Source organism: Ruditapes philippinarum, unplaced genomic scaffold (assembly GCF_026571515.1).
Source record: "Ruditapes philippinarum isolate M1 unplaced genomic scaffold, ASM2657151v2 ctg1082_1_1_1_1, whole genome shotgun sequence".
NCBI classification, from domain to species: Eukaryota; Metazoa; Mollusca; class Bivalvia; order Venerida; family Veneridae; genus Ruditapes; species Ruditapes philippinarum.
Genome location: NW_026851798.1, coordinates 72,777 through 89,109, shown reverse-complemented (window position 1 = coordinate 89,109; position 16,333 = coordinate 72,777). Strand labels below are relative to the sequence as shown.

Here is a 16,333-nt window from a genome sequence, read left to right as displayed (position 1 = left end):
TCAATTAACCAAAACTTTTCGTTGGCAAAAACTGCTTCAAAACGTTCTTTTTACCAAATTACAATGAGGTAGTTAGAAATGTATTGACCACAGGCCACTTACTTGAGAAAATTTTTTGAAAACTTGTTTTTACATCAATAAAAATAGATAAAACAAATAAGATGTAAAAATAAATTAATGATGCTGATTTTCCTGTCATTTTTTACTTAAAAATTTAAGTGTCGACTTTATCTACTGTTGAGGGGTAAAAAGACCATGTTTTGTATACCCCATTCAGGACCTTAAATAAGTACCAATTCTCATTTTCATACATAATTTTTGTGGAGTAATGTGAAGTCTTTGAACTGAACTTTATTTAGGTGGTTCAATATTTAAAATATATAGGAAGATAATTAAGATATTACAAAAAGTATGTGATTTAGTGTCGGAGTTATCTCTCCAACCAGTATATAAAATTTTGCTGTAATGCATTTTCATAATTTTCATTAAAAGCAATTACATACATTTGTAATAAAAAATTTGTTTTATCATCATTTATATGTTGTAATTTTCAGGTTTCTTCGAGGCACGTGTAAGGTGAAAGACTGTCCATTTTCTCACATTGTATCAAAGGATAAGATGCCAGTATGTTCTTACTATCTGAAGGGTGTTTGTAATAGAGATGACTGTCCTTATTTACATGTCAATGTAAACAGAGATGCTGAAATATGCCAAGATTTTGTCAAGGGATACTGTCCTCAAGGAGAAAAAGTACGTACATTTTCTTGTTGAAATGCAAATATATAAGGTCTATGTGGTTAGATAGGTTTGAATCCTACCCAGGACATTGAATTGTTTCATGTGAGGGGGCTATCTACTGTATAAATGGTTAAGTTACAGATGCGGTATTATTAGCGAATTTTCTGAATTTACAACAATCACTAAAATTATCTATGGCGTAAATATCAACCAGTCTATCATTAAATTCTATCCTTGCATGATTCCCTTATATTTCTTCACGCGAAATGTTTGGAATTTTAAATTCGCTAAACTTTTCAACACTTGGAAATATCAACTTATACAGTAGTTAGCTAACTGATTATACTCTAGCACCAATTGTTAACTAACCTTATGTATTGAGAAAACAGATCTGTTTCTACTCAAATTGCAAACTTAACATACTAAAATGGTAAGGATATATATTTTCCATAAGCAGTTCCCCTAGATCTTAACAAAATTATCAGTTTGAAATTAAATCTGAATCAACTGAGTCTCTGCCACTGTAAGTAGCTTAACTTCTGTATTTTGATATTAATATTCCTTAATGTTTGAATGGACTGTTCCAAAACTGAAGCTAGGCCAAATCAGTTACACTATTCAGCAGGTTAAAGTGAAATGAGCCGTGTCACGACAAAACCAACATAATGGGTTTGTAACCAGCATGGATCCAGACCAGCCTGCATATCCGCGCAGTCTGATCAGGATCCATGCTGTTCGCTATCAGTTTCTACTTGTTATAGGGTTGGTTAGCAAACAGCATGGATCCATGCTGGTCGCAAACCCACTATGTTGGTTTTGTCATGACACGGCTCAAATTATGCTCATATTTTCATAGTCAAGTTGAGCTGCATTGACTGTATATTTCAAAAGATTGACTGTTAAAATGGTGTTTGACAAACAGTTGATATTAAAACTGTTCAGGATAAAATTATAAATCTGCCTAAAATATAAAAAGACTGCCCCACTCTTTTTATAAACTGAGCATAAGAGGTAAATTCTTTAATAGATATTTACAGAAATTTTATTTGGATCTGTGCATTATTTATTGTTTATGGGAAGTAAGTTATTAGATAAAAAGGAATTATGGTAAAATGTAACTTATTTTGATATTCACCTGTTCACTCACTATATACCCTTTCGCAATCGAGCTTAAATAAATATGTTTAAACCAATATACCCTTGGATGGGCATAATGTCACTTTAAGGGTTAAAACATTGTAATAAGTGATAGAGTAGATTGTTGTATCCTTGGAGACCAAGAAGGTCAGGGTCACTTAGATGAAAAAGAAAATTTCATTCTAAATTTAAGAACAGGGTGAGAAAAATGTGAAGTCTTACAGGACTTAAACATGAGGCCCTCAGAATACTGTTACCAACTACCAACTGAGCTGTATGGCTGCCTACACACCTCCCTTAAATATTTCTCAGTCCTGAACTGTAACTTACACACTTGTACTCCCCTTCTATATTGAAATTGGTCCTCTTATTTCTCAGGGTTACATATAGCAATGTGAATGTAACTCTGAGCTATATGCAGTCACAGTCCCACGTTGAGCGCCAAATGTCACAGGGTGAGAAAAATGTGCAGCCTTACCAAGCCTCGAACCTGGGACCCTTGGAATACCATTCCCCTGCATTACCGACTAAGCTGTCTGTCTGCTTACACCTGCTCCTTTTACTAGTGAACATTTTTGAACCAGAACATTTATTGATATAAAGCTGTGTTCCTAAAGAGCTCTTTATTTTGCAACAATTGCCTTTAAATCACTCAGCACTAAATGTCAGGTCATTGAATCTGCTCCTATATATTAAAGCTGCATGCCTCCAGATGAGCCAAAATATTTCAAGAAAAGTAAAAAGATTCAAGATTCAAGCGATAATTTACATGTTATGTGTGAATAATAACTGATTTTGAAGTATTTATCACTGTATTTCTATTGTGTGACTTATGCCGTGAGGGCTATCTTTGGTATTTACATAGATTATAAGTGCCATTTGCAATGTGTAAATTACTGTCCTTGTTAATATCACAATATTTTACTTTGAAATTCATTGTCAAAATTTCATGAAAATTTGGCATAGATCTGATTGAGTGCTGCTTTAACAGTTCTTTTGATTTAAAATTCTGTCAGGTCAAGTGATATACAATTTATATTTGAAAATTCAAAAGTGTGTTTACATTTTTTTTGTAGTATAAAGCAATGTATTGTTAACTTTATTGTAAATCTGGATGTTTTATGACTATAATATAAGATACTTATCTTGTTAAACAAATAAATTAAAATCTTGAGCAACCATTTGTTAATAGGTAGTCAGTTATATTTTATTTATTTTTATCTCAACTATTTAGTGCAGTATTGCATAGAACAATTATAGCTGAAGTAAAAACTGAGAATGAATAGTGAAAAAAACATATTTCCCCCCAAAACTTATAAGACATCCTTTCCTATACAAGCCTCATCTCAGAAAACTTTCAATGACAATCGGAATTTTTAGCTGAGCTATTCGAAGATAGGAGAGCTATTGTACTCAGAGCTATTGTACTCACCCAGGTGCCAGCTTTAATATTACACTTTAAGTTTTTGCGTGCAAGATGTATCTCCAAAACTACTGAAGGGAATGGGTTGAAACTTCACACACTTATTTGAGAACATAATTGGAGGTCACTGTCCAAGGCCTATAACTTTAACATAGATTTTGACAGAATTATGGCCCTTGTAAGCTTACAAAATCCTATATTATCCAGGCTCTTGTTTTACTATCAATTCTTGAAAATAGTCGAGCACTTGTTCACTGCATTTTGAAGGGCAGATAATCTTAAAGTTTATTTCCCTTCTTTTAATAATTGCCTTTTGCAAAATTGTGCACACTATTCTTCTTTGCTCTTATTATACTATCCAGCACTAAAAAAAAGTGGACATGCTGTCTAATGACTACAATGGCCATGGTGGCACCAGGTCTCAAACTCATGACCTCTTGGTTGAAGCAGTCACATACATTTGTTGGCATAGGCCAACCTGTATCATTAAGACAATGTACTGATAAATTTAAAATCCTGCCATAAATTCTGTTTCTCCTGAATTCTTGGTTGGTACTTAAAATGAATGTTTGTATCTTTCTTAAATCTTATAGTGATATCTTCATGAAGATCTTAATAGTGTAACATTTACATATTTCAATCTAATGTATGTTGTGCATTAGTGCACTATTATTTTACACTGTTTTACATTTTGTATAATTATCTTGATTTTGGGGCAAGTGCATTTGCATAAAATTGTTGTAATAGGCTGTTACTGGTGAATATAGCCAAAAGATTATCAATTTAGATAATATATATATTGTTTTCTTATTTATTGAAGAAATTTTCTGTTTAATTGAAATGTCATCTAGTATATTAATTAAAAGTACAAGTTAACCAAGTCAATTAGAGAAATATTTTTAATTAGGAAGATTTTAACCAGCTATGATTTTAAGTAAAAGTGATAGTAGTTAAGTAGGTCTTGTAATTAATAAAAAAGAAATAAATGAAGGAAAATGGAATTTAACTTATTGCTCTTAATAAAATGTGTAACAAGAAACTAAGTAATTGAAACTGAGTAATTTAGCCTTAAACAAAATTTGCTTGCATCATACCAATTTAAGGCAATGCGGTGTGTTAAGTGGTTTATTTGTTATAAGTATAGCTTTAGAGAATATAGTCTAGAGATGATATTCAGTATCAGATAAATGTTCAAACTAATATACTGCACTAGTTTTAAAGCTAGTGTTTCATAGATTGACTGATATTTTTAGTTAAGTTTATACAAATTTATTTTAGTTTGATTGTGTTGGAAGCTATAAGCTTATTGAAACACTCTTGAATCTGTTCCTGGAACTAACCAGTACTGAGCAATGAATCTAAAGTTTCTTGCTCAAGGAAACAACGACTTGCCCCTGCCCAGGCAATCAGCAATCCATAGATTACTAGTCTGAGACATTAACCACTCGGCCACGCCGCCACATTTTTATGTCACTGATATTTTTGTTGGCATGTTTCGTCATACCTGATTTACCATGGAGCAAACAATAAGGGGAGAAAAAAAATTAAATTTTGTCATTTTATGAGTTGATTAGATACTGAGAAATCTTTAATACTTAAAAATATGAAAAGGGCATAATGTCACCTTAGTGCAGTAAAGGGTTTAACTCCTATTAAATTATATAAGGAGTTAACCTGTTACTGCACTAAGGTGATGATAAGTTGTTTAAAAGTTTATTGATGTTTTACAACTTTTAAAACAGATTTTTTTTTGCCCATGACCACATACATCTTTATCACCAATCACCACTGTGTGTTAGAATCCTGTATAGAGCTAGGCTAACTGACACTTCTATGCTGTCTGACCAGGCAGGTCAATATAATGTATTTTCATATTGAAATCCCTTTAACTTCAAGTGGACTTTTCCAAATTCAAATTAGGGCAAATCCATTCAATAAAGTCGGGGTTAGTAGGTTAAATTGATGAAGCAGCTGCTTTAAAGAGGAATGAAATAATAAATCAATATAACGACCTGTATATGTAACCATTATAATTTATACTTATTAACGTATAATAAATGAGAGTATGTAATACATGGGTTTAGCCCATTATCCATACCAAGCTAAAAATCTGAAATGGACTTGTCCACCTTTCAGTCTGGACAAAACCATTCATCATTTTAAGGGAAAATTTCAAAATATCAGTAGGCCTATGTACTATCTGAATAGCAAACAATGCAGACCATTATTGATGTGCAATATAATCTTTTTCTGCACTGGTTTCAAGGTAGAATCAGTTGCTACTTGCCGACTGGGGGTTAAACACAAATTGTATGTCCATTTATACAGTATAAACTTAAGTTACATTGTCTGATAATTATGTTCAATCCTGTATACTACACTACTTTAAAACCATTGTATATTTTGAAAATATTTTTGTTTATTATGCCCCACCATTTTAGCTGCTGTTATTACTTATAAGTTATAATATATCAAACTTGGTAAAACCTTGCATACATTCTCCATGTTTCAGCCATTCTGGGATGAAAATTTTGTGTTTCAATACACTGAATTTTGCAATATGAACAATTCTAAATTAATCTGCTTTAATCATCACTAGGAATTTACTTCGTGAATTGATATGATGAATTAATTCTGTTCTGTGATCTCCCTTTATGCACTGAATGTAATAAGTACATATTTTATATCATAATAAAAGCAAATTTTTGTTGTTGACACTAGCAGAGGCTTAATCAGCAGAATGTATTTAGAAAGTATTCGACTTAATGGCTTGATGTGCTGCTGTATTTTTGTCCCCAGTGATTTTTCTCACTTAATTGGGAAGAGGCCTTAGCCTCTTGATTTTTGGAAAATTATCGCTAAAATTGCTGATTTGGTAAGTAAAAAAGCAGGTTTAAGTTCAGATTTTTGGGAATACTGCATGATTTTAAAGAAAATTTCTATTTGGAAATGGCCTTTTTTCGGAGTCTGTTATATAAGCAGAAAAACACTGGTCCCCTACCAATAGTTTCACAGGAGGGGACTATTATACTGAGGTTTATGCTCCACCTGTCATTCCAGACATCTGGAGAAATCCGAATCCAGCAAAATCTTTTTAAGAACAAAAGCTACGATCATGATACTTAGAGAATAAGTATGTGATACAGGACTACATGTATATCATTACCTTAGTGCAGTACAGGTTAACTCCTTTTAAATTCTATAGAACTTAACCTGTTACTGCACTAAGGTGATGATATGGGGATTCAGTGTGCATGTCGTTTTAATTTTCATCAGGGAAAACATTTTAATTTCCTTTTCTATGGAAATTTTGTTGCTAAATAGTAAAATGAATGAAATTGGATACAGACCTAAGATCCTCTGATTACTAAAAAAGTTAACTCCTGTTTCCATTATGCACAAATCATGTTAATTTCCTTAAAATAATCTGACCATGATAATCCTTTCTGGTTATCTGTAGACTCTACAAAATCTGAAACAATTTTTTGGGGGGCATCTGTGGCTGAGTTGTTAAAGTCCTTGTTTTCAAACTACTTGCCCCAACAGCGACTTTGGATTGTTTCTTATTTCTTGTGAGGAAACTATCCAGCTTGCTTATGTCTGTGGTTTAACTCAGGTGCCTGTTTCTGCCTAAAATAATGTACAGAGGGGTACCAGAGGACTTCCTACAAGAGTTAAGCTGGAAAGTAGCCATTTCACCTATACTGTGTTGTTGTGATTTTAAAACCCAACCAGAAAAAGAAACAAGATAAATTTTTTTTAGTAAATTCCACTTTTACAGTATATTGGTTTAGGTAACCAGGAAACATTACACCAGTAACTGCTGAATTGTCTGTTACAAGCTGATAGCTATTTTAATGATTAATATTGATACACTTTCTAGCATCTCTTTTATAAAAATTTGTATGTGACTGCAGAGAAAGCTGTTTTTTGGTGAAGAATTTTTAAAGGCACAATTGGCCACACTAACAAATATGTTTGTAACTTCTTTAGAAAGGGAAAACATGAATTTTATAACTTGTAAATAATGATATAAGGGTATGTTAGAGACTTGTAACATGAAGAAAGTAGTGATTAATGTGATATTATTTGTTACAAAAGTAGCAAAATGTAAACAAAGTAGTATTTTAACGTCCATACAAAATACTAAATCAGTGGAATTGTAACAATTGTCAAAAGGCAACGGTTAAAAAAAAAACTGGTTCAAGCAATTGGCCAACGAGCAACTTTTTGGAAACTATCTAAGTACACTAAAATAAAAAAAAGCTTATAAGAAATAAATGTAAAAACATTGCTGAGGCATAATGTGCCTTTAAATCATTCAACAAAAAACTGTATACCCAGTTTTAAAATTATGAACCATCTCTTTACCATTTCAGTGCAAGAAGAAACACATTCTAAAATGTCCGGAGTTTACACAAACTGGATCATGTTCTAAAGGTAAAAAATGTACTCTTCAGCATCGGAGGGCGAAAAGAAAGCAGCAGACGATAGATCAGTCTACTGAAGAAAACAAGTAAGATTACGGGGGAAAAAAACAATAGATGTTGCTTTTTTACCTCATATGAGCACTGTGTGAGCACAGAGTGCCTAAATGTAAACTTTTGTGGTAGTCCCAATATCTGTTGTTGTTGTTGATTATATTTCCCATAAATTTTTCAAATGATACAAATGTACTTTCTGTCAACTTTACCATTTTGATAGCCCCTTTATTTATAGTTGCTCTTGTGCTGAAAATGAATTTAAGCTGACACTTTTGGGGCAAAAAAAGGAAACACATTGCTGTGTATACGAACCACCTTTGTTACTTCCTTTAATGCATTTAAGTCACTTTAATGTACAGTTTTAAAGTGACAATATTGATGCTAACAATTTGTTCTCCATTTTCAGCTGACCTGTCACAAAGTGACAAGGTGAGCTTTTGTTCGCTTTTCATCGGGCGTCCATCTGTCCGTTAACTTTTACTATAAACAACATATCCTCATAAAACGTTGAGCCAATTTCATCCAAACTTCACAGCAATGTTCCTTTGGTGTGCACCTATGCCATGCAGAACTCTGGTTGCCATGGCAACCAAAGGAAAAAAGTTAAAAAAATTTCTTTTAAAAAACCCCAAGAGCTAGAGTTAGATATTTGGCATGAAACATCTTCTAGTGAGTGTCTACCAAGCTTGTTCAAATAAAAGCATGAAACATCTTCTAATGGGTGTCTACCAAGTTTGTTCAAATTAATGCCGTAGGGTCAAAATTATTCTCGTTTATGGAGAGCTTTTATATTCAGGTGAGCGATTTCAGGGCCATCATGGCTCTCTTGTTTTTAACAGTTTTTTTGTTGTTTTTCTATCTCTATGAGCTAGTATTTCAAGTAAAAATAAAGAAACAAAAGCAAACAAAAAAAACTTGAACTGTAAGAAACTTATAGCATAATATACTTATAGTATTACTTTAATAGCCCATCCTCAATATTGATTTTAATCTAAATAAGTATAAAAAGTACCTAGTTTAAAACAGATAAAATCTAAAATATGACCTGTATATTATTGAGACACCAAGTGGCCCTTGTGTTAGGTGCTTCTTCTTCACAGCTGTGGCTCTTATTTTTTTAATTACCGGTAGATCATATTTAGCTAAATTGGACAAACTGTTAATATTATCCTTCTTTCTAGATTGGTGTTTTTGTCTTTCGTAATCAATTTATTGTACATTAAAATTATATAGATATTTGCATTGATTAAATGAGAAATATTAACTTTGAATGATGTCAAATCAATATTCTGGTTTTTTACTACTTTGAAAAGTGGTAAATTCTTAAAATGAAATCAGCATAACAGTCCTTATGCTTAGAATGGATATTTATATACTATTTTCTTTTATAACTTTCTTTTTTATAGCAAAAAGCCAAAACTGTTGGAGCAAGCTACATTGCCCCTAGCCTCTGTTATCACAAAAGAAAAGAATGCAGTAGGTTCTGAGACGGACACTAACAAACAAGCATCTGATATTGACAGTGAAATAGATTTACCATTTAAAGAGAGAAAACTTCCAGCCTATATTTCATTGAAGACAAACACCAGCAAAGTGAAAGAAGATGTGGTTGTTATACTGGAAAATGAACAAAAACAGAATGGTATATTATTTTATTCCCTCACTTTCAGTGTCATTTATGTCCGAGTTCTAGTAAATGAGACATACCTTAAAAAGTGGTTAGACCTGTGCTTGGAGTGAAAGTGTTTATTACACAATTAAAAACTACTTGCTTACTGTCTGATAATAAATATTATTGTGTTTATATAAATAATTCAGTGCCTATAAATTATTTAGTGTTTTCACAGAAAGGTGAAGGGGCACAAATAACACAGTATTTTTCTGAGAGTGAAATATTTTGATGTAAATGGTATTTTATGGGAAAACTGAATGATTTAAAGAATTTTCCTGGGGAGCAGTAGCCTATAAGCAGCCCTTGTTATTGAAGAAAAAAAGCCCATAATTTCTGAATAACTAATATGACTTAATTAACAGGGTTCGTGCTTCAAATAGAAGAAGTAAAATAAGTGTAAAGCTCTAAGTCTAAACTATTGCTTGGTGTTTTGTGGGCATTCTATTTTGCTTTTTGTACCAAAATGTTTTACACTTTGTAAAACCTTGAATTTAATGTAAATCTAATTATAAGGTAATTTATTTTTATTACATTGTTTATAATACAACAACAGTAGCAAGTGACAAGGATTATGCCCCTTTGTCTGCTCCAGTTGTGACAGTATGATTGTAAGATTGAATTATTTTTGAACGAAAAAGTCAGTCATTTTTTAGCTCACCTGTCACAAAGTGACAGGGTGAGCTTTTTATGATCGCTTTTCGTCCGCCGTCCGTCCGTCCGTAAACTTTTACTTTTAATGACATCTCCTCATAAACCACTAAGCCAATTTCATCCAAACTTCACAGGAATGTTCCTTTGGTGGTCACCTTTAAAAATGTTCAAAGAATTTAATTCCATGCAGAACTCTGGTTGCCATGGCAACCGAAAGAAAAAACTTTAAATTTCATCATTTAAAAATCCCAAAGAGCTAGAGCTTAGATATTTGGCATGAAACATCTTCTAGTGAGTGTCTACCAAATTTGTTCAAATAAAAGCCCTGGGGTCAAAATTGGCCCCGCCCCAGGGGGTCATTGATTATATATACATGTGTATATCAAAAACTTAAAAAATCTTCTTTGAAAAAACCCAAATAGCTAGGGTTTAGATATTAAGCATGAAACATCTTCTAGTGTGTGTCTACAAAGTTTGTTCAAATAAAAGCCCTTGGGTCAAAATTGGCCCCGCCCCGGGGGTCATTGATTTTCCTTATATGTGTATAGCAAAAACTTAAAATCTTCTTTGAAAAAACCCAAATAGCTAGAGTTTAGATATTAAGCATGAAACATCTTCTAGTAAGTGTCTACAAATTTTGTTCAAATAAAAGCCCTGGGGTCAAAACTGGCCCCGCCCCAGGGGTGTCATTGTTTTTAACTATATGTGTATAGTAAAAACTTAAAAAATCTTCTTTTAAAAAACCCAATGAGCTAGAGCTTAGATGTTTAGCATGAAACATCTTCTTATGGGTGTCTACCAAGTTTGTTCAAATAAAAACCCTTGGGTTAAAATTGGCCCTGCCGGGGGGTGGAAAAAGGAGGTCATTGTTTTTCATTATATGTGTGTAGTAAAAACTTAACATCATGAAACATCTTCTAATGGGTGTTCCAAGTTTGTTCAAATAAAAGCCCTGGGGTTTAAACTGGCCCCGCTGTGGGGGCCTATATACAGGTGAGCGACCTCAGGGCCATCATGGCCCTCTTGTTTATTATTGCTATAGGTAGATTATGTAGGGCCTAGTAAAGTAAATATAAGATTTGTTTGAGGGTTATAGCATGACATGTTGAACATGCATTAACATTGTTAATCCTTGAAAATTAATTTTTTTTTTTAACAGTGAACATAACCTTTATTATGCTCTGTCAATCTTGAGGGGAGCTAATATTTATATAATACTGTTTATAATTTTACTTGAGTTTGAACATGAGGTGCAAGAGACATACTTGCTTATATGTAAATTTAGTTTGCGATTTAAAAAGAAATATATTCATATAGTATATTTGCAGAATTGTTGTTATTACATTTCTGTCTTTCTGTTTTTCTTCTTACAGTGAAAGCATCAATGAAGATTCGTCCTCAGTTATGAACAGGCATGAAAGGTTACAGTACAGGTTATGCGACATAGTTAAAGTAAATAACCCTCTGGAATCTTCTCATGCGACCAGCACAAACCAGTACAGACGATCATCAATCAGCACAGCAGTGCAATCCAATCACGATCTGCTTTATTCACCATTCAGTCAATATATATTTTGAAAATTTTCCCCTGAAAGTGTTGAATGGTTTTGTCCAGGTTGAAAGATTGACAAGTCATTTAAGTTATTTAGGGAGAGGTAAGGATAAAATAGACCAGCATATAGTAGTAGGAAAATGTAAAGACATGGTCTAGGTATTTTTATCAAATATGCCTTATTTCTCTGTATATCTTATATGCATAACTCAGATTAATTATATGAGCCGCATCACAACAAAGCCATTATAATGGGTTTGCCACCAGCATGGATCCAGACCAGCCTGCGCATCCGCGCAGTCTGATCAGGATCCATGCTGTCCGCTATCAGTTTCTCTACTTGTAATACAGTTGGTAAGCGAACAGCATGGATCCGGATCATACTGCGCAGATGCGCAGGCTGGTCTGGATCCATGCTGGTCACAAACACACTATGTTGGTTTTGGCGCAGGCTGGTCTGGATCCATGCTGGTCACAAACGCACTATGTTGGTTTTGTCGTGACGTGGCTCATATGTATTCAAGGTGTTGTTATTAATTGAAGAATCTTTTTCTGTATTAAAAAAACGTGATTAAATTAATTTGATCCTAAGGGTTTTAGCTGGTACTATTCTAGTAGTTGTTCTCAAAATCTCTAAAGCTAACAAAGGACTGCTGTATATTTAAGCAGTACAAGTCTGTTTTTGCATTAAATATGATTTACCATCAAATATTGTTGATACTTCAAAATGCTTATATTAAATTGTAAAAGTTTGTCTTACTTTTAATGATATAAAAATGTTTCAGGATCGAAATTTTCCATTAAAAATCTTTACAACACTTTGTATACTAAATCAAATGGCAATAGAATGTTTCATATGAATATTGTATGTAAACAGAATAAAATGAGCCGCATCACGACACAACCAACATAGTGCGTTTTCGACCAGCATGGATCCAGACCAGCCTGTGCATCCACGCCATCTGATCAGGATCCATGCTGTTTGCTTACAAAGTCTATAACAAGTAGAGAAACTGATAGCTAACAGCATGGATCCTGATCAGACTGCACGGATCCATGCTGGTCGCAAACCCATTATGTTGGTTTTGTCATGACGCGGCTCAAATGTTTCAGAACAAAATATTGTGAGGCTACCTTAAGTAGAGTTTTAACAATGATTTTATGCATGCGTCATTTGCTTTTAAGGCAATATACTTTATTCTTCTTTTATACATGCATTTTGGAAGCATTCATTTTCAAAATTTAAAAAATAATTTTTGCAGCAGATATTTAGCTTCATAAACTTTAATAATTAAATATAGTGCTCACATAAAATGTGAGTTACTACAACCATGATAAAAGAAATGAAAAGCCAACTTTTTAAGGATTTGCATGTAAAGTATGTCAGTTGTGATCATATTTTGGTTATACAAAAGAAAACCTTCAGGTAAATATATCTCAAATGTAAAAATCCTAGTTGTACATACATGAACAATTATAAAAGGTCAAATCCAAAATATATGAGTACAAATTGACATCATACCCGGTAACTTCAAAGCAGTGCTAATCCCACAAATTGAGCAAATTAAGAGGTAGTGATGCTGAAAGAGCAAGAATATGATAATAATATTATAATGATCTTGTGAGTTTTAAGTTTTTAAGTTATCTTTGTTCTAATGGAATGTATGCTGTATTTATTTTATAGTGCTTTCTTATTTTACTTATTGAGAAGATTGGACATTTCTATCATCCAGGAATCAGAAGACTTGTTTTTTTAAATGTGTTTTATTGAGTTTTTTTTTTAATACATTTATTTTTGTCATTCTCTTCTTCAGTCATTGTTGAAACAGGTTTAAATATAATTATTTAAATAGTTCTTTGCAGAATTGACAGCTAGATACTTTTTGTATTTAATAAGCTTCTTTTCTACTTCATAGTACAACACTGTGTTTTTCATGTCTGTGGTATAACAATGAAAAGAAATTGTGTGGTACTGCCAAATGATATGCCAATGCTAAAGGTGGACCATTGGTAAAGGTTACAAACAGCATTATATTGTTCTCCAAAGTAGAAGTAGAACATATAGTCTACACCTTGTCAGTGTGGACAAACATCCAATGGTTTATGAGTATAAGTCATTCTGTTCATTTTAATTTAAAAAAGGAATGATACCATAACCATTTGTAAACTGTTGGCTAAGTGGTAATTTTAGCTGGTTCATGTCCAAAAATGCCACATATAAAATAAAAGAAAATCCCACAAACCCAAATTGTTTGAAATAGTCAGCTTTTCTTAATTTTTTATTATCATCAATAAACATACTTAAAATTCCTAATAAAGCTTATCCCAAATTATCAAATGATTTCTCATTGCATAGAAACTTCAAAAAGTTATGTCCCCTGGAATATATTTGTTGGGAGTAGGAATACATACAGTAAAATTTCTAATTTATGATTTTTCTAAGTAAAGAATAATTATTTAGAAATTTAAATTCTGATAGATATGTAGTTCACTATGGAGTCAGCTGCTCCTCGGACAGCTCTTAAAATACATGTAATTCAGGGGAGATGCACAAGGCCATTTCGACCCTCTTGTATATTTGTTGTCATAGGTTGGTAATGGTATTAAACTGTATGAAAGTGAAGTCCGATAATAATGATTACACAAATATTTGATTTCTAGTCACTTTTCTTGTGATACAGATACAAATGAGTTGTTTTATTTTGATCTCTCCTATGTGTACTGGCTTACTAAACAATACTCCAGGAAATACTGGGGTTACCCAAATATACATGTATCATTTCATTATTTATAGTTGCTTTTTTTTATGTGTTTGACATTTGTTTGTTGTTGATCAATAAATTATTTAAATAAAAAAAAAACCAGCAATAAAATATATTTTTCAGTATGTTTGATCTTTTGATTTATTTCTATGAAAAGTGTTATTCATTTCAAATAAGAATGTCTGAAGTAAATGTTGGGTATTTGATAACAGGTGGAATCAAGATTTTACGATTACACTAAAGATTTTACAATTACATTAAAGATCCGACATTATCAATACCCCCCCCCCCTCCCTGGTAAGAAATATTCTTTATTCGCACCTGAAAAGCATTAGAATGAAGGGAGTTATAGGGACAGAACACTAAACCTGTCTCTAGGATGTACGATCCATTCCTGTCAGGGGAGAAATTCTTTTTACTTTTCATAATATGTTTAGACACCCAAGAAGATATCATCCTCTGAAATGAAAATGAAATCCAGTTTTCATTATAAATTGAGGGAGTCTGACATGACCACTGAAACTTCATGAAGAAGAAGAAGAAGCTTTATTCTTTCAACACAATGTCAAAGTTGTCAGTGGATAGTGGCCACAAAGAGGCACGGAAACTATTTGAATATTCAACAATGCAGGAATTGGTGGGCTACTGAAATTTCTTATTGCTCCTCGTTTGCAATCAAGAAGGTGGTTTAATAAGATTAGGAGACGATTAAAAAGCAGAAACATCGGAGCATAAAAAACAAGCCCAACCAATATTGTTGCGGGTAGAGATATTTAGTTGCAGTTTCTCCTCAAGATTCCTAGTCGAAAAGAAAAACGAGACTCAAAATCTGCGTCTAATTATACTGGAAAATATAAAATTTAGTTATTTTTATGTCATAACTTAGGAGAAGGGGCATATAAATTTGCAATGTGGGTGCCCGTCCCGCTGTTCGTCCTCGACTGGCGTATATGAGAGTGGAAACTTGGGACACTAGGGCTGTCCTATAGTATTAAATAGTTAACCTTCGAGTTGAAGTATGTTTACTAGGTAATGCTAAAAACAAAACTATAAAAATTTACATTGGTGTATCCTCTTACTTATTTTTTTGTTTTAAAATGTGTTAAAAGTTACTTTATTGCAGTTCAGAATATACAGAATCTGATAATTATATACAATTATTCACTTGTCAAATGGCTGCCATTTTAAACTACATGAAATTTGAAACGAAAGTTGTGTGAAAGAAACGCAAACGTCTTCTGTGCACAATTTAATATTCAAATACAGAAAGTAATAGAAAACAGTTTTTATCTCGCCTCGATTTGAGCCGCGTCACGACAAAACCAACATAATGGGTTTGCGACCAGCATGGATCCAGACCAGCCTGCGCATCCGCGCAGTCTGATCAGGATCCATGTTGTTGCTGTTCGCTGTCAGTTTCTCTACTTGTAAAAGGGTTTGTAAGCGAACAGCATGGATCCTGATCAGACTGCGCGGATGCGCAGGCTGGTCTGGATCCATGCTGGTCGCAAACCCATTATGTTGGTTTTGTCGTGACGCGGCTCATTTTATCTCACCTCAATGACCGGTGTTTATAGTAGTGGCAGAATGCAATCGGAAAATCTCGGCTATTATTCATAATACTATCCTTTAAACGGCTATGGAGCCAAGTATACATGTTTATGTTTTGTTGGAGGAAATACTGAAAACACAAAGCTTAGATCGCACAAATACATTGTTTATATAGAGTCTAATCAAAAGTATACGAGTATTTGCTCTTATTTGGCTTCTTTTTCCTATATATTTGATAACAGAAAGTGTCACTCCACCAAGCTACATATTGTATCTTGATGGTTTTGCGAATCATCCATACAGTGAATGGTCTAACACGGAACGCACGTATATGGTAGTGAAAACCCCCGATGGATAATTCTT

The 16,333-nt window shown here is 33.1% G+C and overlaps 1 protein-coding gene across 1 annotated transcript in view; it reads left to right on the top strand.

The window, feature by feature from the left end:
- The window catches only part of LOC132739925 (uncharacterized), a 33,127-nt gene extending 21,248 nt beyond the window's left edge, over positions 1-11,879 (top strand). The window contains exons 8-11 of the mRNA XM_060727760.1: positions 555-750; positions 7,678-7,814; positions 9,189-9,424; positions 11,479-11,879. Coding sequence (XP_060583743.1) covers positions 555-750; positions 7,678-7,814; positions 9,189-9,424; positions 11,479-11,513 — 604 coding nt within the window. The 3' untranslated portion in view covers positions 11,514-11,879. The remainder of the gene's footprint in view (positions 1-554; positions 751-7,677; positions 7,815-9,188; positions 9,425-11,478) is intronic.
- Positions 11,880-16,333: the final 4,454 nt, after the last annotated feature.